General features: G+C 37.3%; 1 protein-coding gene across 1 annotated transcript; it reads left to right on the top strand.

Annotated features, from left to right (window-relative positions):
- On the top strand, positions 1-24,745 carry LOC127425491 (polypeptide N-acetylgalactosaminyltransferase 12-like). The gene is made up of 10 exons (XM_051671556.1): positions 1-1,286; positions 3,419-3,588; positions 4,443-4,632; positions 4,838-5,023; positions 7,288-7,405; positions 9,103-9,279; positions 13,495-13,626; positions 14,567-14,680; positions 16,430-16,585; positions 21,617-24,745. Exons 1-10 carry the CDS (start codon positions 922-924, stop codon positions 21,752-21,754), a joined length of 1,746 nt encoding a protein of 581 aa, XP_051527516.1. The 5' UTR covers positions 1-921; the 3' UTR covers positions 21,755-24,745.
- The last annotated feature ends 1,461 nt before the right edge of the window (positions 24,746-26,206 follow it).

Below are 26,206 nucleotides of genomic sequence, written 5' to 3' on the forward strand. Positions count from 1 at the left end.
TGCAGAGCTACAGATAAGAACTTAAGAAAGTCAAAAGGAAGTGTTATGTTGCATTTAAACTGTCAAAGCATACGATAAAGAGTTTGGCTTCTTTCCAAATGAAAATTAGTAACTGTTTGCTCTCTGTTCCTTCACCGTCTGTTTAACTTCCAGTACACTTATTTATCATACGCGCGTTCAGCTTGTGCGCTCAAAATACAATATTTCACTTATTAATAGCAAAGTGTGAGCACTTTCATGTACTTGGCATTCACATCTCGGCATACAGATGCTTATATTGTGGTGACGCGCACTAAATGGATTTGGATTAGCGCTGATGTCACAGTGTGTAACCCCTTTGAAGACTGTGTGATTTCACCTGGATTCCTGTCTCGTCCAGTTCTACAGGTTTTATCTAGTAAAACAGCCAGTGCTAATCTGATCGGGCAAATCCATCTCTATATCGATCTACAGACCTGCGAGATTTGCCACTTCGTGGCTGTTGCTTAAAACATAGTAAGCTTCCTACCTAGACAACACTTACAATACTCATGGGCGTCACAGGTGCGTATTTTTTGCGCATTGTAAGGCGCTCAATCAGAACTCCAAAGAATGCGCAAAACCAACGCGCTTATGATGTTCGAAAATGCTGTCTAGATAGTTTACGCGGTTTTGAGACAGCCAATATTTCAACAGTTGGTTTCAGCCACTCACTAAATGAACAACAAGCCAACTTTCACTTTGCTCGGATAATATAGATTTCCTGCCATCTATAATTAGTTTCCCCACCACTGTAATCGATTTTCAAATTAAATCTGGCACTTTGTAAACATGGTGTCTTCTTAGTTAGGCGACTGCGAACTTCTCTTGAACTTCTCATGAGATTGAGCTTTGGATGACAAACCATTTAAAGGAAACCAAGCAGCCCAGAGAGGATACATTATGGCATTATATGGCAGACGGAGTCGGTCCAAGTTAATTCTGTGCATTCTCGGAGCTTTTGTTGCGGGATATTTAATATTTCCTAAGGACGTTCAGACTCCAAGCGATGTCGGGTTGGCGAATCGAAGAGAAGTGCCAGTCGTGGAGCGCAGTAATGTGGACGTTGAGTTTTTAAAGAGACCTGTTTATGAGAAGCCTCCTCTGGATATTAATGCATTGGGGGAGATGGGCAGAGCTGTCATACTGGACCTGAAAGATGAAGAGAAGCAAGAGCAGGAAGAGAGTATCAAAAAACATCAAATAAACACTTATGTCAGCGATAAAATATCACTACACCGCCGACTGCCTGAAAGATGGAACCCATTGTAAGTGTTGATGCTTCAAAACGGTTTATTCTGTTGTTGTTTTATTTTTATTTTTAACTAAGACTGGAAAAGCATCAAAGCTTCTTTCTGCATATTAAGTGTATAGTGACAACAAATAATCTACCAGCATCCTGCATAGACACAGTGCGCCTCTATTTAGTACATTTCCTTTTGGAAACATTCAGTTTCTTTTTAAACAGTAAACATTACGGACACTTGCATTATTGTATTTAGTGTAGTAACTTTGTAGCAGGGCATTAACCCTTAAATGCATGGGAATTTCACCCAACTACATATTCGTGGTCTTAAGAGACCTGGGGCCGGTTGCACCAGCTATACGTAAGTTACAACTTAGGCTAGTTGTGGCGTAAATGGGCACTAAGTCACAATTTACACACTACTAAATATTTGAGCGTTGCACCATTAAACTTAAGTAGGACATAACCCTACATATAAACTAAATATTTACGGCAGACTCTGACCAGGAGTAACGGATGGAATAAAAAAGCAGACTGACATCAATGAGCTCATGTTTTGATTGACAGCCTTCAATCCTTTCGACATATATGATGCTGTTGACATTTACACTCGTTTACATTTACAGGAGAAAACATTATGTAAAAAACTTCTTCAGTATGATTCAACCAATCTAACGGTGCACTTTCCTGTTTACGGTATCAAGTTTCAGCATATACAAAATATATAAAATATTAAAATGAAAAAATGTCTATTTTTCCAGCCTGTTGTATTAGTATTTATTTATTTATTGTCCCTTATTCATTTTAATATTTATTTACATAAGCTAAATATATCATTAATGAAATCTTGTTTTATTACGTATTGTATTTTAATGGGGATATAATTTATATCAGCTGACAGTTACGTGAACAAACAAGGTTAGATCAACAGTAACAAGATCAAATTGAAGTTCACAGCTTTTTAACACTTCTTTGCACAAATTTGAAGGCTGTTTATTGGCTCAGTACAGGTAAACGTCATATTATGCGACTACGCATGACTTTACGGAGAGCTTACAACCTACTAGTTAAGTCTTGCCTTAAGAACAGGTGGTGCAACCAAATTAAGCACTGAATGAGTTACAAACTAACTAGTAGTTACTAAGCCCTTAGTGTGAACTTTACGTCCTAACTTACGTGAGAACTTACACACAGCTGGTGCAACCCTACCCTGGCACTTCAAAAATGGATCTACTAAATGCTCAGATAGTGTCAAATATTCAAGACACTGAGGAAATAATAGAATAAAATACATTTTTAATGTTTTATTTTTCAAATAAAAAATGCAAGAAAATGCAACAAATCATGAAAAAAATAGAGGATTCATTACTTTCACAATGAAATTTCATGAGATGCAAGTCAAACACATATTGAGCTACACATAACACATAAGATACACATCAGCTACACCTAAGTTACACAGAAGTATTTTCTCAGACAGTTATTGAGTCTAAATAGATGCACAACTTACATTATTTCAGTAGTACACCCAAATGACAATAGTCATATCATACCGTTAATGTGTTACACTTGCTATAGTTTACTTCCATGTTGTTTATTCATCAAATAGCAATGTCAAATGTAAATCAAGTCAAGCACTGAAACAACAGCACCACCTTGAGTAAATAATAGTATGTATGTGTACACGCATGTGGAATACAGATAACTCAACATTGCTGCGCCAAATATCAACGTGATATAGTGTTTATTTGTATGAATATAGTACTCATTTATCTTGTGATAAAAAAAGACATAGATATCCTGTGATGGTAAACTTATATAGATATGAAATAATCATAAAAATATAAGTGCAAAAAGAAAAAAGAAAACAACAACAAAAAAAAACAAATAAACAACCACAATATTACATACAGTACCTAGGGTCTCTAGTGACCCTATACACTTTTGGTACTTAAACCATTATAAAAAATACATATTTTGCAATTTTGGCTTTTTTTTTTTTTTTTTTACTCTATTCATCAGAGAAAGATTGAGGAATACTAAAAAGGTGTGGGCACAACTCCAAAAAATGAGGTACAGGAGGTGGAATGAGGTCCCGGGTCACTGAAGACCCGAGGTATGTGCTTAAGGGTTAACAAACGTCTTTCTATCCAGATGTAAAACCCTGAAATATGACTACCTGAGCTTGCCCTCAACCTCAGTAGTGATAGCCTTCTACAATGAAGCCTGGTCTACACTGCTGCGGACAGTGCACAGTGTCCTGGAGACCTCGCCTGACCTGCTGCTCACTGAAGTGATACTGGTGGATGACTACAGTGACAGAGGTATCAGTCTCAAACAACATGTCTCATGCTACCTGTCAGCAGGGGAAAATTGAAGTCTGTGATCATCATAAGATCACATGTGATACCTTGGTGTTATAAACCGTGTGTAATGTTTCAAAACAGCAGTGAAACATCGTTAATAATGAGATGGTTCTGTAGTTTAATAGTGAAGAATCCCAGCTTTGAAACAAATTGTGGGTTTTAATTCAGTGTCAGAATCAAGTTTTTAAAAAGAAGTTAAATTTGCCCCCTGGAATGGATTTTTAGGGGCATTTTTACCAGATATATCTATTTGTCATTCATTACTGTCAAATATTGAATCAGTTAATTGAAATAAATAATACAGTGTTCAAACTCATAACTAGACAGGCCTAGAATAGAATATTATGAAAGATAATAGATTAAAAAAAAAACAGAGGAATTCACTAATACATATTTTAAATATCTGGAGCATTTTTGTCACTTTCACTGACAGTTTTGCCCCGGTTTCATTCCATGAAGGGTTTTTGTAGTAACAGATCTGCAAGACTTGTACTGGCAGCTTATTTACCATTATGCCCTCAAGCAAGGCACTTAACACCAGGTAGCTTTCAGGGCCTTTTACGTAATTAGACTATTGCAACTTTCTCTGTATGAAAAGTGCTGGTTGATGTGGGATTAACTAAACAATGCAAGTTTATCAGCTGCAGATAGATTCTTAACATAGAAATACCAAAGCAGTGATGTCAAATGAGTTCCTCCCTGGTTTAAAAAAATGATTTTTTCCTTAATGCCAAAACCAATTGACATATTTCTGTCTCTGTCCATAAGGCCTGTCGCTTTTATTGAATTCCTCTCATGCATTTGCCCTACAGATCATTTAAAGGAGCCTCTTGAGAACTACATTGCCAATCTCAAAAAGGTGCGTCTTATCCGAGCGAGAAAGAGAGAGGGTTTAGTGAGGGCACGGCTCCTGGGGGCATCCATTGCTACAGGGGAAGTGCTGACCTTCCTGGACTGCCACTGTGAGTGCCATGAGGGCTGGTTAGAGCCATTACTCCAGAGGTGAGACTCTCAAAAGTGTTTACAAACCCTGATGCATTACTTTCCCTCATGCTTAAATTTGTGCATGAGGCATTGTGGTAGCAAAATACTTTAGGCTCATTTAACTTTTGTTTGTAGGCCATTTAAATTTGCATAGCAAAATTTGCATGCTTTTCCAGGATTAGCCTAATATTTATCTCCCCTTTTTCACCGTTGTATCCTGTAGAATAAAGGAGGAGCCATCTGCTGTGGTTTGTCCAGTTATAGACGTTATTGACTGGAACACCTTTCAATACCTGGGCAACCCTGGAGAACCTCAGATCGGAGGATTTGATTGGCGATTGGTGTTTACGTGGCACACTGTCCCAGAACATGAGCAGAAACGCAGAAGTTCCTCCACTGATGTTATTAGGTTTGTAGTTGACACAGTTAAAAAGCTCTTCTTCTGTAGCTTAAGGGAAAATTTAAACAAACAAGACAAGAACTGTTTACTTTGGCAAGCCTTACTGTAATTCTCAATAGCTTTGTTTCCAAGTTATCTGTATATTTCTAAAGCAAACATGACTATTACTATTGCTTATACTTATGATTAAGGATTTGAACAAACCCCTACCTCAGGTTTTCTGACCCCTAACCATAAATATTAAACCTAGGCATGTTACTCATACCACACTGTTTGTACTACAGGCATGAATGATATCCATGCAATCTGACATACAATTTCAACTGACCAATGATAAAAATGGGCAAAAAAGTCCTATAGACTTCCAATGAAGGAGAGAGACTTGAATTGAGTCTCCCTGATCTTTAATTTAATAGAGACTTGGGGTTGGAGTCTTGACTTGGGCCAGTAAGCAACACCTAGCAACCACATTACATGGGTAAAAATTAGTCACATTTCTTCAGGAAATCTAAAAATCTAGTTTGCATACTGCTGATGAAATATTTTAGCTATTGCAGGGTATTCTACTCATGTAAAATGTTTTATTAAGTCTTATATACAGTGCATTCAGAAACTATTCAGACCCCTTCATTTGTTTCACATTTTGTAATGTTGCAGCCTTATGCTAAAATGCTTTATTTTTCCTCCGCATCAATCTATACTACGTACCCCATAATGACAAAGCAAAAACCAGATTTTTGATAACTTTGCAAATTTATTAAAAATAAAAATGAAATATCACATTGACTTAAGTATTCAGACCCTTTGCTATGACACTTGAAATTTAGCTCAGGTGCATCCCATTTCCCTGGATCATCTTTGAGACGTTTCTACACTTTGATTGGAGTCCACCTGTGGCAAATTCAATTGATTGGACATGATTTGGAAAGGCACACACCTGTCTATATAAGGTCTTACAGCTGAAAATGCATATCAGAGCAAAAACAAAGCCATGAGGTCAAAGGAACTGCCTGCAGAGCTCAGAGACAGGATTGTGTGGCACAGATCTAGGGAAGGCTACAAAAAAATATCAGCTGCATTGAAGGTTCCCAAGAGCACAGTGGCCTCCATAATTCTTAAATGGAAGAAGTTTGGAACAACCAGAACTCTTCCTAGAGCTGGCCGCCTGGCCAAACTAAGCAATCAGGAGAGAAGGGCCCTGGTAAGAGAGGTGATCAAGAACCAGATGATTACTCTGGTTGAGCTCTGGTTGTCCCATCTCATGTGTGGAGATGGGAGAAACTCGCAGAAGGACAACCATCACTACAACACTCCAACGATCTGGGCTTTATGGCAGAGTGGCCAAACGGAAGCCTCCCCTCAGTGCGAGACACATAAAAAAAGCACATAAAGGACTCTCAGACTGTGAGAAATAAGATTCTCGGGTCTGATGAAATGAGGATAGAACTGTTTGGCCTCAATTCCATGCATCATGTCTGGAGGAAGCAAGGCACCACTCATCACCTGCGCAATACCATCCCAACGGTGAAGCATGGTGGTGGTAGCATCATGCTGTGGGGGTGTTTTTCAGCGACAGGGACTGGGGGACTGGTCAGGGTTGAAGGAAAGCTGAATGCAGCAAAATACAGAGATATCCTTAATGAAAACCTGGTCTAGAGCGCTCAGGACCTCAGACTGGGCCGAAGGTTCACCTTCCAACAGGACAATGACCCTAAGCACACAGCCAAGACAACGCAAGAGTGGCTTAGGGACAACTCTGTGAATGTCCTTGAGTGTCCCAGCCAGAGCCCGGACTTGAACCCAATCGAACATCTCTGGAGAGACCTGAAAATGGCTATCCACCGATGGTCCCCATCACAACCTGACAGAGGTTGAGAGGATCTGCAGAGAAGAATGGCAGAAAATCCCCAAATCTAGGTGTGCATAGCTTGTTGCATCATACCCAAAAAGACTTGAGGCTGTAATCACTGCCAAAGGTGCTTCAACTAAGTACTGAGTTATGTCAATGTGATATATATATATATTTATTTTTAATAAATTTGCAAAGTTATCAAAAATCTGTTTTTTTTCCAAATGGAGTGTAGATTGATGTGAAAAAAATTATAATTTAAAGCATTTTAGCATAAGGCTTCAACATAAAAAATGTGAAACAAATGAAGAGGTCTGAATACTTTCTGAATGCACTGTATGTTTGAGTCTTGTATATGATTAGTTTATATTGAGTCTTTCCAAAACATACATCATATGAACATATGTCTTTTGCTTTGAATCAGGTCTCCTACAATGGCTGGCGGTTTATTTGCAATCAATAAGAAGTACTTCCATTACCTGGGCACATATGACACAGGAATGGAGGTTTGGGGTGGAGAGAACCTGGAGTTTTCATTCAGAGTAAGTGTGTTTTTTAGAGATTTTTCTCAATTTTCTGTGCCATTTTACTCTCATTTCTCTTCAGGTTTTGCTGTCCTGTAGGGAGAAAGCCTGCTGGCATGTTTTTGACAGATGGTCTGCATTTGAGAAATGTGTGATGAGTCACGCAAGGTTAGGGGGTCAGTCAGCGCCTTTATTAAGTGTCTGCCAGCCGGCACGATGACTAAACCGACCTTCACTCTGTGTTTATGCTGCATTTACTTATTCATAATTCCTCTTATTACTCAGCTCACATCCCCTCAAGGATGCCAACACTGTTACATAGAGACCAATGGTTCACTTTTGTTTTCAGTGCCTTGAAAGCCAGTAGCTGTGTTTCCAACAGGGGAACAGCATGAAGAGTAGACATCTGCTTTTACAGTTTACAGTAATATTATGTAATGTACGTTTGCTACAGAATTCTGTTTTTGTAGCAGGAGATTACTTACTCCCAATAATTGCTCCTACTTTTTATGATAAAAAAAAAGTACAATTAAAACAAAACAAAAAATCTAGTTTGTAAATGTATATCTTAACTACATGTTGTCATGTAAACGTTCCACAATTAATTTGTTGCACTGATTCAGATATGAATTTGTGAGCCTATATGACATTCATGTATAGAGCCAGTACTTTCTACCAGTATGACCAGTAGATGGCTGCAGAGATCCACTAATTCATGTCTGGTTGTAACAAACTGATTGTGTGTGTGTGTGTGTGTGTGTTGTGCATTCTGCACTGTGTATGTGTTATGGTGTCACCCCTTCATTTCTGATTTATTGATTTTATTTGACAAATAAAAAAAATAAAAAAAATGCTCTGTGTTATAGTCCCACCCATTCATTTCATTTTGTAGGGTCAAATTTGACCTTGAAAAAAGTATTACATTTTTAGTCACAAAACCTCAACTCATTAAATCTAATCCATATTTTATTTTATATGTGTTTTGTTTCCAATGGAAAATGTAGAAGAAGTAACCAAGCCTTGGACCACTCAGATGAAGGATAACATATTTATTAAAGAAAAAAATTTAAATGGATCATAAATTACTCAAACAATTCATGAGGGTTAAAACAATACAACAAATCTATTTTGTGAATGTACTGTATATCTTTAACAATATGTTGTCATATAAACATTCCACATGTAATTTGTTACACTGATTCAGATGCAAGTTTGTGAGTCTTTTGACAGATTCATTTATAGAGCCGGCTCTTAAGAGTATTTGGTTTTTAATTAGACTACACTGATCACGCTGTTTGTTTTTGTGTGCAGCCAGCAAAGACAATGCAATAAAAATGTTTTGTCAATTTATTGTCTTTTGTCTTTGCCTATAGTCTTTTTTTTATTTTCATGTTCGATTCAGACTGCAAACTCACAACTCTGGTTAAGCATAATTTCTTTTGACAGGGCGCTGTAGATTCAGACACATTCTGGAGGAAAATCTGTGAAATGAATTGAAATATTATGGTAAAATGTGTTAAACAGATCTGAGAGTACTACAATCTTAATGGCAGCTGAAAACACAATCAAATTAGCTGAAATATTTAATAAACAAACATGTAAGATGTATGGAATGTGTAAAAATTGTATGAATGATGGATGTTCCAGTTCTTCGGAAATGTACAATTATCTTCTGTTGCCCTGCTAATCTCAAAGTATTTATTTATTTTTTTCAGATCTGGCAGTGTGGAGGGAGTCTGGAGGTTCACCCTTGCTCGCACGTTGGCCACGTCTTCCCGAAGAAAGCACCATACTCGAGAAGCAAGGCCTTGGCCAACAGCGTGCGGGCGGCAGAAGTCTGGATGGATGTATACAAAGACATGTATTACCATCGAAACCCGCATGCCCGTCTGGTACGCCTACTTGTGCAGTCTGTTGCATAACTTGGCTTTTGTTTGCTTGTCTGCTCATTTTCCAAGAGTACGTTTATCACAAAGTCAGTCAACAATGTGACAGCTTTGCCACAGTGTTAATAGACTCTGACCAATCATGTTGACTGTGAAAGAGGATATGCACATTTTCTAGGATATGTACACCAGGGCTGTGTGCTGCATTCTGAATTAAATTTAGAATGCTTATTAAATTTAATTTAATTCATAAATTTGAATTTAGATAGCGAATAGGATGCAAAATTGTAATTGTAATTGTAATTTAAGGTAGTAGAATTAAAAATGGAATAAAATTTAAAGAAATTAAATTAACTGCTCTAAATGTAGTTTTAAAAATACATTTCATTTTTCAGTATAATTTTCCCCATAAACATACACACATGGTGGAAGAACATTAATTTAATTGAATACTCTAATTTACTCCGAAGTCTTAAAAATGGAGCTAAACAACAAAAACCAGACTTAAATAGAACACGTACAAATCTGTTTTTATCTGTTAAAATAAAAATCTGAATCTTTATAATTTACATCCTCACATACACACACTTTCACACATGCATTCTGTTGATGTGCTCTGAATTAATGACATTTAGCATGCGGGCTGGAACTCCTTAGGTGACATTCTCTCTGCTCGGTGTGAAATTACTACAGAGAGAAGTGGCACCTCTTTCAGCCTGCGTTGTTTGTCATCCAGCCACGCACCCACACCGAGCTCTGTAGTTAAAGGGAGAGGTGCTCTCAGCGACAGATCGGGTAATCCTTCTGTCTCTGAACCTTGGAAATGCTGCCCCGTTGGCACTGTCAGCTCGAAATCTATCTGATGTGATGCCAGCAGATGAGACTTTTTCTCTCTTTGGGTAAAAACCACAGGTGAACACCAGCCATGCCAATGTGGATCAGGTTTGACAACCTTCACACTCTTTTGCCACGTAAATTTGAAAGAGGATCGCTCTCTCGAGTCTCGGTATATTTTATTCATGGTCCAAATCTCTGTTGATTGTGCCAGTGTACTCTAAAATTCAACAACATTATGCTCTGTGATGGATCTCAGTATGCACAATGTCACTGGACATAAAGACAAAGTGAGTGTACAGAGTATTTCCTACACCACTTTTCAGTTGTGACACTACATCTTCGCTGGCTGCACTCAAAAACAAACATACAGCACAACTAGTGAAGTAAGATTCACAAATGTATTACACTTATAATCTGGTTCTTTTAATCAATCTATTAAAAAGATTCACAAACTCATAGAGCTGCTCAGTTGCTAAATAAGGACTACAAAATGACTGTGTGATTTATGTTGTAGAACAAAACGTCAAAGTCTCTACAAGTAATTTTTTGCTTGTGGAACCCATGGTGAATAAGCCTTTCGGACTTGCCTATAAATTGATGTCATGATCAACTCAATAAGTTCTCTGTTTGAATCAGTCTGATGAATCTTTCACTGAATGAACTCACTGAATCAGTCAGAGTGGTTACTAAATTGATGTTTGACTCACTGAACCTTAAGTCATTTTATGTTTGAATCGAAATGAAGCAAGAACAGTTTTGTGTACTTAAAGGAATAGGTCACCCAAAATGATAATTCTCTCATCATTTACTCACCCTTTTGCCATCACAAACTTGCGTCACTTTCTTTCTTATGTGGAACATGAAGATATTTTGATAGAGATACAGTATGATGTGAATTTATCCATACAATGCTAGTCAATGGGGTCATACTCTTTTGGTCTAACTCCAAAAAGGACATAAAGGCAGCATAAAGGTAATCCATATGACTCGAGTGGTTTAATCCATGTCTTCTGAAGCAATAAGATCGGTTTTGGGTGAGAATCAGATCAAAACGTAACTCCTTTTCACTATAAATCATGACATTTGCAAACTCCTAGGCGTAATCATGATTTGAAGCTTGATAACACTTACTCGCTTGATGCATGTATAGAGTGCATATATTGACATCATATCTCCAACAAAATATCTTCAGTTTTGTTCCAGAGAAGAAAAAAAGTCATATGAGTTTGTGACGGCATAAGGATGTGTAAATTATGAGAGAATTATAATTTCTGGATGAACTGCTCTTTTAAAGTTTATGAAACTTATATAAAATAGATATCTTTACTGACTAGTTTTCATATGACACCGTGTAGGTAAAAGAATAGTTCTCTCCCTTGTGTTTTTCCAAACCTGTTTGACTTTCTTTCTCGTGCGAAACAGAAAATATGTTTTAATGAATATCGTGGATGATTTTCTCAATACAATGGCAGTTGAAAGTGACTCACTTCGAAGCTGAAAAAAGGGACTGAAAAGTAGTCCATGCTGCTATGCGTCATATTCCAAGTCTTCTGAAGGCATATGATACGTTTTGTTGAGAAACAACCAAAGATTAAATTACATTTTTAGTGAAAATGTTTACATTAAACTTGTAATTAAATCTTTGAAACATTTAAACGTTACCAAAATAGTGTTTTTTTTTTTTGTGTTTTTTTTTTAAGTATATGTAGTTACGGGAGATTCATACCTCTTAGAGGACAGGGCAGAATAATTTTTTCTGAAATAGCTTTGTGTTCCCTTGCAATGATTTTGCATTCCTTTGCAATATATTTACCATGGTATTACTTCTACAGTAACCGTATTCATGGTAATAAAAAACATAATTTTGTGGTTGTTATGGTTTTACTACAAATACCATATTTTTGGTAGTAAAACCATAGTAACCACAAGATTAACCATGGTTAATATATAGAAAAATCATGGTAACTATATGGATAAAGTATACTGTAATTAAAGCATGGTTTCTCCCAAAAAAAAAAAAAAAAACATGGTTATTTTTATAGTTACTACAATATTACTATAGTAAAACCATGGTTTCCACCAAAAAAAAAAAAAACATGGTTAGCCTACAACAGTCATGGTTACTACAATATTACTATAGCAAAATGATATCTGCAAAAAAAAAAAACTATGGTTACTACAGTCTTCAATATTACTATAGTAAAACCAGAGTTAAACTATGGTATTTGTGTAGTAAAACTGTTATAACCACAAAATTATGATTTTCATTTTGATTTGTGGTTTTCGTTTTCCTGTATTATCACTATGGTTTCACTACGAATATTATGGTTAAAATATGGTTACTGTAGTAAAACCATGGTCAATTTATTGCGAGGGAATGCAAACTATTGCGAGTGAATGCAAACTATTGCGAGTGAATGCAAACATTATTGCGAGGGAACGCGAAACTATTTCAGAAAAAAATTCCCGTCCTGTCCTCTGAGGGGCCTCTAAGTAGGTTCAAACTATTTTGGGGGCTGCAAAAACAGCATTCTGTAGGAAACACTGCTGTACATTATGTGCCTGCCTCGGGACTGTTTGACTTTATTGATAGTAAAGCCACAGACGTATCATCAGTGGGTGTAATATTGTGGCATCTGGCTTACAGTATTGATGACTCACTATCTATCTGGCATAATTAAAAGTTCACTTCCAGTTATGCTAAACCTCTTCGACAGAGCTCTGCCTCCAACAGATGTTCCTCACAAGTAATCATATCTTTGGGCCATCACTCACCAGTAATTCTTGCCTGAAAGGGCAGTTATGAGGAGATACTGTACCACAACCACAGACATAAACAGGAACTTGGCCTGGATTAGTCTTGTTGGGGATGTGGGGATGCAACATTGTTGTGATGGAGGATGCTGCAGAATATGTAGTATTTTGTGGTGTACCGCAGCTGGTGTATTTCATCCAAATGCTTAGAAACCAAGAGAGGAAAGCAATGTTTAACTGATGATGTTTGTCTATTTTTCTGTGAAAACAGTAGATGTGGTTTGAAAAGAGCTTTTTTTGTGTAGCATTGTCATGGCTTTTCCTTTATGCTTGATCTGTTCATGTTATTTTATTAGTGGTGCTTGATACTCACCACAACTCATATCGCATGTTCATACTTCCGGTTAGGGGTTTGTTCAGTTCATTAACCCTAAAGTATTACAATTGTGTGTATTCTACTTTTTGCTATGAACATAATTAAATCATGCGGCTTGTTGAGCTATTTCTTTTGTAACCTACCTTTGACAATGAGGTTAATTGGCTCATTAAGTAATTTTGAGGTGTTATATGCTTTTTATAAGACATTTAATAAATATCTCCACTGGGACAACTTTTTACCATTGTTTTCAGGAGGCATATGGCGATGTGACAGACAGACGGAAACTCAGAATGCGTCTTGGCTGTAAAGACTTTAAGTGGTTCTTGGATAACATCTACCCTGAAATTCAAGTCCCAGAAGACAGGCCTGGCATGTTTGGGATGGTGAGAAAAGACAAGTTTCTTTTTTATACAGTATTTTTTGTTACAGTACATTTTAAGTACTATAGAAGCACGCCAAGTCTAAACTATCTCCAAAATGCAGAATGAGACGTTTTGTCTGCAACCACTTCATGTGGCGTTCAAAGCGGCGATTGATGCTGGCGCTGACGCTTTCACGTGAATCATGAGAGCGGCTTCACGATTGCTGTAACAAAGCGGATAGCCACAGTCTACCGGCAGATTAATATTGTGGAGGATGAGAGTTTGAAAGATTGAATGCCAATTGCAATGAAAATGCAACCTATGGTATACTAGTTCTTTCGATTAGTCAAAATCCCACTTAGACTTTGGGAAACTTAATGTTACTTGAATTGGTGCTATTTTAGTGTATTTCTATCTTTATACTGTGGCTTTGTTTAGAAAATGTTAATAAGGCATTATAATGTTACATATTGTTTTGTTTTCTTTCCTTTAATGGAAATAAATGCATTTTGACAGGAAAAGGAGTATATATAGAGTTACATTTCAGCACTTTCAAAATCTCAGATTAATCGTGATTAACTACTGAAAATTATGCGATTAATTACGATTAAAAAAAGTTAATCGACTGACAGCACTCTTCTTAATGTTTGTTAATTGTAGTGTTAAAGCATGTAATGGTATTTTTAAATACATCAAAAAGACAGACTGATTGGATTACATCATTCGCAATGCATTAAGGGATAAATTGTTCATGTTCGATTTACAGACTTGTACCTTTTTTTCTTTTTTTTATTTCAAATTTTCAAATCAAATGTTTATCATTCATCTTGGACCCTTTTGGTTTATTTCAAGGTTTACACTCAAATAAAGTGAGAAACATGATGTGACAAAACTCAAAAAAATACAAGTGGCAAAGTGTAGACATGTGAATTAATGGTTATGTTTCTCTTCTTAATTTCAGCTGAAGAATAAAGGAATGGCCAACCACTGCTTTGACTACAACCCACCTGATGATCATAATATGGCTGGTCACAGGGTCATTCTTTACCCATGTCATGGCATGGGTCAAAACCAGGTAAATTTCAATTGCTGAACTTTAACAGCAGGCAGACAACAGCACTGCTCCAATATTCTTCACTTGCACACAATACACAAAGGCTGTAATGCTTCCACAGAAATATACATCTAAGTGTGTTTCACAGCTTTATTGTATTAAGATGCCACCATAATATGCTGCAGTAAATAGTGTGTTGTGTATTGTTGTTTTTAAAGTGACTCTAGCGGCCTGGCACAACAGTGTAGCTTAATTTGTCTCCTTCTTCTCTGTGGGGAGGCACACAAGCCCTGGAGACTTATCAGTGCACACTTATGTACAGCACAACAAGACTTTTCTATTGGGTTCTCTCTATGAAAACAAGAAAAATCTTCTACTTCAGTGTGATTTTGTACATGTGTCTCTATCAGATTTTGCATCAGTTGAGTGTTTTGATTTGGCTTTGATGATGATTAAAAGTGTTGAAACCTGGCTGAACTCTGTAGCCCTGTTTACACCTGGGATTAACTTCTGTCTCGGGTGATCCGATCACAAGTGGTCATCTGACATATACACACACATTTACACCTGGTATTAACATGTGTCTCAAATGTGTTTTCTGTGAACACTTGTGATTGGATTTCGAATTCCTCAGTGGCAGGATCTTTGATTTTTTTGATGGCATACATTACTTAGAAAATTTCACGTGTTTGTGTGCTATGAAAGAAGCTCATTCACAATGGCTTACGTGTCCACATGCATACGTACGTTGTTTGGCACTAAATACAACACAAGTTCTCAGTTGAGTATAGAATTTCAATGAAAAATGTGTTGTTTCTCTCCAGAACCTGCCTTATGTATTCAGAGGACTTGAAATATGACACACAAGCCACATGGACTGCTTTTATGATACTTTTGCCCCCTTTTTAGCTTTAAAGTGAGGCACTATCCACTGCCAATAGATTGAATAGATGGACCGAGGTATTTATTAAAACATCTCCTTTTTAACTCAAAGTAAGAAACAAATTCATATGGATTTGAAACGGCATGAGGGTATGTCATGTCGTAAATGATGACAGAATAGATGCATTTTTGGGTGAAGGATTCCTTTAAAGGAATATTCCAGGCTCAATGCAAGTTAAGCTCATTCGACAGCATTTGTGGCATAATGTTGATTACCACAAAATATTTATTTTGACTTGCCCATCCTTTATAAAAAAATTTTTTGAGGCATGTACAATGGAAGTAAATGGGGCCAAACTGTAAATGTATAAAATAATCACTGTTTCAAAATTATAGCCACAAGATATGAACAGTATGCATGTTAACATGATTTTAGTGTGATAAAATCACTTACTAACCTTCTCTGTGTAAAGTTATAGCCAATTTTACAACTTTGTTGCCATGACGATGAAATGTCAACAAACCCTAAAATCACTGTAAAAATGAAGTTTAAACTACTTTACAGCACAAATAAGTTTTTACCGAAGAATTAATGTAAGTGCTTTTATAAAATGATAAGCTTTACATTTCTGCCTTTAAACCCTCCAAAAATTGGCCCCATTCACTTCCATTATAAGTGCCTCACTCTAACCTCGATTTTTGCTTTTTTTGAAAAGAGTGTAGAAATTATTTTTTGTGGTAATTAACAGTATGCCAAAAATGCTGCCGATTGAGCTTAGCTTGTATTGAACTCGGACTATTCATTTAATAGTAGGTTAAACAGGGTCTGTGTGTACTTGCTGATGCTGAAGGTGACCTCCTGTCTCATTCTCTCTTTTTTTGCATTAGTTTTTTGAGTACTCCACACTCCAAGAGATCCGTTACAACACAAGGGATCCTGCAGGCTGTATCGTAGCTGATCCTGTCTCAACCTTCCTTACAATGCATCACTGCAGTAAGCCCAGGGAAGCTGTGCCTGAAGACCAGAAGTTTGTCTTCAGAGAGGTGAGATCACATTTCAGTGCATACTGATGGCATACAGCAGGGGTCTTCAACCTATTTCAGGCCAAGGACCCCTTTGTGGGTAGAGAGAGATGGAGCAGAGACCCCCTGTTACATATTGTATAAAATTGAGAGCCTGGCCTATAAATATGTGTATAGTGGGCCCTTGTTAAAGACATATTTTGACCCCCTGGTATACATATATTGAATGTAAAGAAGTGCAAATGTAGTGATACTTGGGTTACATTCAACACATGGATTATTTGGCAATTAGGCAGAACAAAAAGTGTACACACTAACAAGCATGCTAGGAGCACTTGTGTTCTTTGAAACAAACAAACCCCCACGCAGGGCCAAGATAATGCCACGTTGAAGTGTTATTTGAGAAAGTCACGGGCAACAGGTTGAAAGGGTTTCGGTGTGGCTTGCAGTGAAATTTCAGAAGCAAACCTTAGTCTGAACTCTTTGCCAGTACAGTGAGCACCTGAAGAGCAATGTGATGAGAGACAATTAGGGAATCAGAACACAAAACAGGAAAGAGTTGCTGTGAAATGCTGATGTTGGCTGAGCTTCCTGTTCTAATGGGCCAAAGTCCTTAGAGTATTGAAAGAGAGAGAGAGCACAAAAAGCAGTTTGAGAAGCCATCATCTCTGACTCATATGAATTAAAATCTCTCTGCTTTGAAATTATGTGTGTTGTGAAAAGTGTTATACAAATAATACAAAATTTAAAAACAATCTTCACCACAAACACTTATATAAGATCTCCTTATACATGTATGAATGTGCTGCTATGCTGTCAGTTTATGATAAAGGAACACACTTTGAGTTTTACGTGAGAAAGGGCACTTCATATATTAATAATCACTATGTGATATACTGGTAGAATAAAGTTTGTTTCACTTTAGTGGACAGTAATAGCCAAATTAATCAAGTATGGGTCCGTCCATGTTTTTCTTTCAGTAAAAAACCTCCTTGTTTTCCTTCACACTATCAGTAAAAAGTTTAAACACACCTGACTCACTTATCATGTCCCTAAAAACTTTTAGATATGTGGGATTCTAACGAAACCTGTCTAGAAAATGTCCTTGTCATATATAACACCAAATTAAAGCCTGGATGATTCTCGCAAAACATGTCAAGAAAATGTTCTAGTCCTTTTTTTACTTCAAAATCAAAAGGAACAAAATAGAAATGAAATTCGGCATTTAGAAAATTAAGCTTATTTTTAGGGCCATTAAGATTTTTTACACTGTGCCATTATTTACATTACATTTATGCACATTTTACATCCCAGTTCTCAAACTCAAACATCAACACAAAAAAGATAGTCATTATGATACTCTCATTATCAGAGTGTGACAATAATTATATATTATTAAAATTGTGATTTTCATTTAAAAAAATGAAATGAAATTTTCACTGATTTTAATGAAAAAAAAAAAATCATTGTACATCTTTTTTACCATAATACAATAAAAAATGACTGTGCAGCAATAATGAGAATCATCATTGAAAACAATGGGAATAGTAAAAGTAAAATGTCAATGTATTACTGTAATGAAAAGTGGGGGTTAAAATGTAAATTTTAACGAAAAGTGGGGGTTAAAATTGTAAATTTAAAGGGGTCATGACATACTCTTTTTTTCCCTTTTTTTTTAAATTATTTTTTTATTTATTGTCTTCCCTGAGGTCCACTGATAATTTTAGTAAAGTTTTTTTTTCTTCACCAAAACAGTCATAATTTAGCAATATATAATCATTTTTAACCCTGTCTCTGGCCCTCTGTCTGAAACGCTTGTTTTTTGCCTCAGTGTCCCCTTTAAACTTAAATGTAAATGCCCACTATTTTGATTAGCTAACATCGTGCAGCCCCTTGAAACTCAGTCGGAAGAGAATGAACAGGCTCCACAACATTATGAAACGTAATTTCAGGGTCAACACATAACGCTCATCCAACGCATTGCATCCGAATATATTAAAATGTTCACTCAAGCGCAACTGTAACACTCAGCACCATAAACTATCAAACTGACGTGACATATGAAATATTCATGAATGAAACTGGTTACTTACGGTTTTGCGATCAGGTCCAATATTGTTTTTAGCTGTCCCATCCTTCAATAACAGTTCCTTTGCAAAGCTTGAATCATGTTATGACTGGTTTACAAGCAATCCACACTGATACAAACCTTAAAAACCCACAAACATAGTCCAAAGCAGGGTGAAACAAGACGTACACACATTCAGTATCATCCTGCACTGAGGCACATCGCCGGAAACACATCAAAACGGTCATCCACCATTGTGCCTGTTCCAAAACAATCAAAAATAACTTGTTTAAATGACTGGCGTCCTGTTGCTCTGACCCCCATCATCAGCAAATGTTTTGAGAGACTAATCAGAGATTACATCTGCTCTGTGCTGCCACTCTCTCTTGACCCGCTGCAGTTTGCTTACCGCAACAACCGCTCCACTGATGATGCCATTGCATCTACAATACACACTGCTCTCTCCCACCTGGAAAAAAGGAACACTTATGTGAGAATGCTGTTTGTAGACTACAGCTCAGCATTCAACACCATAGTGCCCTCCAAGCTAGATGAGAAACTCCGGGCTCTGGGCTTAAACAGCTCGCTGTGCAGCTGGATCCTGGACTTCCTGTCAAGCAGATGCCAGGTGGTTAGAATAGGCAGCAACATCTCCTCATCACTGACCCTCAACACTGGAGCCCCACAGGGCTGTGTTCTCAGCCCACTACTGTATTCCTTGTACACACATGACTGTGTGGCAACACATAGCTCCAATGCCATCATTAAGTTTGCTGATGACATGACGGTGGTAGGTCTGATCACTGACAATGATGAAACAGCCTACATAGAGGAGGTGCACACTCTGACACACTGGTGTCAGGAGCACAACCTCTCCCTCAACGTCAGTAAGACAAAGGAGCTTGTGGTGGACTTCAGGAGAAAAGACAGAGAACACAGTCCCATCACCATCAATGGCGCACCAGTGGAGAGAGTCAGCAGCTTCAAGTTCCTGGGTGTCCACATCACTGAGGAACTCACATGGTCCATCCACACTGAAGTCGTTGTGAAGAAGGCTCATCAGCGCATCTTCTTCCTGAGAAGGCTGAGGAAGTTTTGAATAAACCGCCACATCCTCACACGGTTCTACACCTGCACTGTGGAGAGCATCCTGACTGGCTGTATCTCCGCCTGGTACGGAAATAGCACAGCCCACAACCGCAAAGCACTGCAAAGGGTGGTGCGAACTGCCAGACACATCATCGGAGGTGAGCTTCCCTCCCTCCAGGAAATATATACAAGGCGGTGTGTGAAAAAAGCTCGGAGGATCATCAGAGACTCCAGCCACCCGAGCCATGGGCTGTTCTCACTGCTATCATCAGGCAGATGGTATCGCAGCATCAGGACCTGCACCAGCCGACTCCATGATAGCTTCTTCCCCCAAGCAATCAGACTTTTGAACTCTTGATCTCCCACAATCAAAATACATCAGCACTGCACTTTATTACCCTTACTCTTATATCTCACACCGGACTGTCATAAATTATATTATTATTATATTATATTCTCTCTTAACAACTGACTATCAACCGACAGCCTGAATGTCAATACAGTACAATACTGTACATTCTATATATATATACTTTTTTATATATTTTTATTTTTTATTTTTATTGAATAATGTGTATCTATATAGTGCGTATTGTATACTGTACAGTGTATGTTATTATTTGTATACTTTTGAGTGTAATTATGTGTATAACAGATGTTTAAATTGTGCTGTGTTAATTTGATGTTATTGTAAATTGGTATATGTCTCATCACTGTCATGACTGCTATGTTGATCGGAACTGCACCCAAGAATTTCACACACCATTGCACTTGTATATATGGCTGTGTGACAATAAAGTGATTTGATTTGATTTTGATTTGAAAGATCAAGTGCGTGTTTACATACACCAACAATTAAAAATAGAGCAGATTGGCGCAAGAATGCATCCAGGACGTGTTTGTGCTCAGAACAGCAAGAGTAGTTCAGCTGAATGAAACAAAATGGTGTCTCCTTTTCAGAGTTGTAACTTGACACCGCGTCCTTTAAAAGCTGTACGAGATACATGACATCAGTCAAAGACGTCTGTCTAGTGCATGTTTATATACAAAAATAATTCAAAATAGCCTAGATGGGTCCACTTTGGTGTCCAGGAATAGTTAGTAGGCCACTCTTGGCCTGTCTGTTCTGCTCTCTCTCAGTTTAAGAACTAAAGCACCAGTGGGTGGGGCCAAGGGTGTGATGATGTAAAGTAGGCATTGATGTTGTTGCTGTAGAGGCAGTCATGAATTAATGAGACGACTAGAGACATAGGGAAGTCACGGAATTAGAGAACGAGGCATTTTTGCAGCTTGGTTTTAATAAATGCTTTTATTGCATTGGGATTGTTTTGAAATTTACAGTATGTTTATTCAAAATCGGTCAAAATATTGAGGAAAATTGTATTCCTCATGACATGACCCCTTTAAATGTCCTGAAAATACAGTAATGTCACAATGCAGAAAATCTTAATGGTCCTAAATGCAGGCTTCATTTTATTTTTGTAAAATATAATTTCACATTTCTTTGTATTGATTGGGGGTTAAATATGATCAGGATCATTTATGACCATTTTCTTGACAGTTTTCATGAGAATTACCCACCTACATTTTGGACCATTAAGAAAAAAGTTTGTAAAATTTTTTTTTTTTATTAAAATCAACAGAAATGAAAGGCAGCACCAAGGGTAATACTTTACAAAATTTTAACAACATGTAATTTTTTCCAAATTCCGGTAAAGAGAATATCATTATCATTTTTTTTTTGTAATTTGGAAGGGGGAGGGGGGTTAAAATGTGCGTAACTGTCGCAAAAAAAAATCTTCTGCCTCAAAAATAGGTTTAATTTTCTATATGCAAAATATATTTTATGTATAACCTTTATAATATATAACCTTTCCTAAACTTTGCATTGTCAGGATGGCACTTTCTACCACATTCAGACTCAGCAGTGTGTTGAGGCAGTGCACCGGACTGACACCGGCAGCCCTGGCCCCGCTCTCCGTCCCTGCTCAGACTCTGCCTCCCAGAAGTGGATCTTTGAAGAGAGAACATAGCTGCACTTTTTTAAAGGGCATTTAATATGGGCAGATCTGACTTCACACCAGTTTACTGACCATTCCACTGTCTTTCTTCTTTGATTTTATAGTGCCTTCCTGGTATATGACAACACAGGCTGTATAGATAACACGAACATAGAGTATATTGCAGTAAATTGAAAGAAGAGTTCACTCAAAAATGAAAATTCTGTCAACATATACGAGGATCAAAACCCATATTTTTCTTACGTGAAAAAGGAGGTCCTTGGCAGAATGACAGCCTCAGTGACAATTTACTTTTTTTGTATGAAAGAAAGTTGGTTTTTAGTGCATTGAAATTCCTCTCTTAGTCATTTTTTTATGTGTCATGGTGGTCGTCGTCTTTACATTTTAGGAACACTGTATTTTTACAGCTTATTGTAACTTCTAAGTCTTTCTCTATTCCGACAGACAATCACTATCATTTCACAAGCTTTGAGTTATTTTAATCACTCAGTGCTGCCAGCTCCATCTACTGGTTTCTTACTCCTCCCTCCTATTCCTGTAGCTTCTATTTATAATTTTTCGCTTGACTATATCTATTTTTTCTTAAGTGACTATTATATTTCAAGAACTCGTCCTTTATGATCTGGTTTCTGATCCAAGTCTCAACACTTGCACTAGGCGCCTCTTGGCAGACTCTTGTATGCATTTTTATGCCATTTTTGAGTATTGAGGTTAGGCTCAGATAAACAGCGACGCTGTCACTGGCATTCTCTCTACGACCACTAGATGGTACCAAGTCCTCCATTTTACTCAATGTCCTGCGGTGTCCTCCATCAGCTCATATTTACATGGCTGTAATTTCAGGAGCTCACAGTGCAGTGATTCAGATGCTGGTTTCAGGTTTTCATACCTAATTAGAGCTGAAAAAGAGAACAATGATTGTTCCTGATATATAAAAGTAGCCTAACTCTTGTAGTCATGTATTCTCAATCATTGAGGGGAAAAAAGGAGAGAAGTTGAGATTGTGGTTGCCAAATTGCTGTAATTTCACTTTATATTCTCCTTTAATTACAGTGAAGCAATGCTGAATATTCAGTTAGGAGTATGGGAATATAAACCTCTTTTGGACTAATGTCATTAATCATAAATTTGTTTGATTAACTTATCTCATTTATTTATTACTGCAGTAATTGCTGGAGTCCTTATGCATTGAAGAACAGCTAGTAGATTTTTAGTTCTTGATTTTTGTTTACTACAATGTTTTAAGTGCCTTTTCGTGTGTCTCCTGAAGTATAAGAGGGCCGTTTGCTTGTTGACCTTTTGTTTTGATGAGGTTTATGTATAGTTTGTTTGTTATAACTTTTGCTAAACATATTAACATGGACCTGTAAGTTGATGGGAACACTGAACATTGACTTTGGGCAAATTTGTTTACTATTTCCTTTGATCAACGTGATTTCTATGAGAGCTTGTGACATGGACTTAATACTGAACAGATATTTCTATCAGGAAGACTCTCAGACTTGAGTGAAATTTAAGATGACATTTATTTGATGAATATAAAACAGAAATGTAATGTCTCTCTTTGGCGTAAGCCCCGTGTGGCGGTCCGAAGAAGTTGTACTCGGAACGTCATATCCTGCCGGAGATAGGAGGCAGGGCGAGGAGCCTACCCCCGTGCAGGACGGGACTCAACTTGTGGTGGTGGGGTGGTGGAGGTTGCCGTGTTAGCACACCGAAACAGCAATGTGATAGATTGTGAGCAGACTTATAAAGCAATGGCTTAATGTGATTGGCTAGGAGTTACCTAGCTAATGGTGCGATGATGTACAGCTGCTAGTCTTCCTGCTAGAACTACGCTGCACTTACATTTCCAGGGCCTCCACAGATTAGCAAATGATTCCTTGATTATCTTCAGATTTAAATGGGAACCAATTGTGTTTGCACTGGTAAGGCTTGTCCTAGTTAGTCAAAGCCTAAAATTGACTGTCAGTGGATTGGCTTAAAAGGTCAGATCAAATGACAACAGCGATGATCTTCCATATGGATGGCCAAGAGTCCCATTGAGACCATTGTGTTGCACTTAACATTATGATCAATAATTTGGTAATTTCATTGTGACCTGCTTGAAATGGAAGTATAAAACACAAACTTTATTATTTTTTAATGCTTTTTGATCTTCAAAAACACCCAGTGTTCACCCATAGTAGTCACAATGCCCAAAGGAAATAAATGGCCAAAAGCATTGTGTGGTGTTGGTCATACTGACGGTGATTTTGCACTTTTCTGCGATACATAAATGGTTTAATGGTGTTTTTTTATTGTTTGTTTTTCTTAAATCCATATCTGTGCTGGAAGGAAATTCAGGTAACTTTATGCTGTTATACAAGTGACCTTAACATATCAGAAATGAAGGAAAGGATTTTTTTTTTTTTTTTTTGTAAATGGATTAATTATATACAGTACTGTGCAAAATTTTTAGGCATTTGTGAAAAATGTTGCATTGTGTGGATGTCTTCAAAAATAATGCCATAAATAGTTTTCATTTATCAATTAACATCATACAAAGTCTAGTAAACATAAAACAAGCCAAATCTATATTTGGTGTGAACACCTTTGCTTTCAAAACAGCACCAATTATCATAGGCACACTTGGACACAGTTTTCCTTGGTTGTTGGCAGATAGGATGTTCCATACTTCTTGGAGAATTTGCCACAGTTCTTCTATCTATTTAGGATGTCTCAATTGATTCTGTCTCTTTATGTAATCTCAGACTGACACGATGTTTAGTGGGGGGCTCTGTTGGGGTCATGCCATCTGTTGCAGGGTTCCCTGTTCTTCTTTTCTGTTCCATTATATTTGCAAAATGAATGTTTGGGAGTCTAAAATTTACATTTCCTATTGACACACTACAGCTAAAGATATAAATAACCATCTTAAGACAAATGTTTTTGTGAAACATCTTATGTGCCTAAGACTTTTGCACAGTACTGTATGTTTAATAAAATATGTTTTATAACTTATGTACTATTGAATCTAAAATTGATCAAGCTAAAATTGAATTAGTGTTTGAGTTTTTACACTTTAAAATAAAGCCATTGAATAACATCTCAAATGCATATATTGAATTTATTGGGACTATAAATATGTGAAATATATAAATATATTTCATTTTGAATGCTGTGTTCAGTATATGTCAGGTCAAATAGGCCGTTTTTTGGTTAAAATGGGCCAGTGAATCTGTACTGCAAAACCATCATTTTGAACAAAGGAATATACTCTTTTAATGTAATTACAATTATTTCTAATTTTATCAATAAAATTGCATTAAAATAAATTTATTTTGGCATTGCAAATAAAATATACTCACTAAGCACTTTATTAGGAACACCTGTACACCTACTTATTCATGCAATTATCTAATCAGCCAATCAGGTGACAGCAGTGCAATGCATAAAATCAAGCAGATATGGGTCAGGAGCTTTAGTTAATGTTCACATCAACCAGCAGAATGGGGAAAAAATTTAATCTCCGTGATTTCGGCCATGGCATGATTGTTGGTGCCAGACGAGCTGATTTGAGTATTTCTGTAACTGCTGATCTCCTGGTATTTTCTCGCACAACAGTCTCTAGAGATTACTCAGAATGGTGCCAAAAAAAAACATCCTGTGAGCAGCAGTTCTGTGGACGGAAACGCATTGTTGATGAGAGAGATCAATGGAAAATAGCCAGACTGGTTTGAGCTGACAGAAAGGCTATGGTAACTCAGATAACCTCTCAGAATGCACAACATTTCAAACCTTGAGGCGGATGGGCTACAACAGCAGAAGACCATGTTGGGTTTTACTTCTGTCAGCCAAGAACAGAAAGCTGAGTCTGCAGTGGGCACACGCTCACCAAAACTGGACAGTTAAAGACTGGAAAAACGTAGCCTGGTCTGATGAATCTCGATTTTTGCTGAGGCACACAGATGGTAGGGTCAGAATCTGGCGCCATAAGCATGAATCCATGGACCCAACCTGACTTGCATCAACAGTCAAGGCTGGTGGCTGTGGTGTAATGGTGTGGGGAATATTTTCATGGCACACTTTGGGCCTGTTAATACCAATCAATCACTGCTTGAATGCCACAGCCTATTTGAGTAGTGTTGCTGGCCATGTGCATCCCTTCATGGCTACAATTGTCCCATCTTCTTATGGCTACTTCCAGCATGATAATGCACCATGAAACAAAGCAAAAGTCTTCTCAAACTGGTTTCATGAACATGACAGTGAGTTTACTGTTCTTCAGTGGCCTTCCCAGTGACTGGATCTGAATCCAATAGAACACCTTTGGAATGTGGTAGAATGGGAGATCCGCAGCACGAATGCGCAGTTGACAAACTATTTTTTTGCTAATTTAACAGTTATATTTTCATTACAAATTATAATGTCAGAGTAACAGTTTGAGTGAAAAGTTTTATTGAACAATTAATATTAATTCCA

This window comes from Myxocyprinus asiaticus, chromosome 34 (assembly GCF_019703515.2).
Source record: "Myxocyprinus asiaticus isolate MX2 ecotype Aquarium Trade chromosome 34, UBuf_Myxa_2, whole genome shotgun sequence".
In the NCBI taxonomy this organism is placed as follows: domain Eukaryota; kingdom Metazoa; phylum Chordata; class Actinopteri; order Cypriniformes; family Catostomidae; genus Myxocyprinus; species Myxocyprinus asiaticus.

Excerpts from the sequence above, each read along its gene's own strand:
- LOC127425491 (XM_051671556.1), top strand. The coding sequence starts at position 922 with ATGGCATTATATGGCAGACGGAGTCGGTCCAAGTTAATTCTGTGCATT. Across the intron at positions 3,589-4,442 it reads GGATGACTACAGTGACAGAG|ATCATTTAAAGGAGCCTCTT; the intron begins GTATCAGTCTCA and ends TTTGCCCTACAG. Across the intron at positions 4,633-4,837 it reads TTAGAGCCATTACTCCAGAG|AATAAAGGAGGAGCCATCTG; the intron begins GTGAGACTCTCA and ends TGTATCCTGTAG.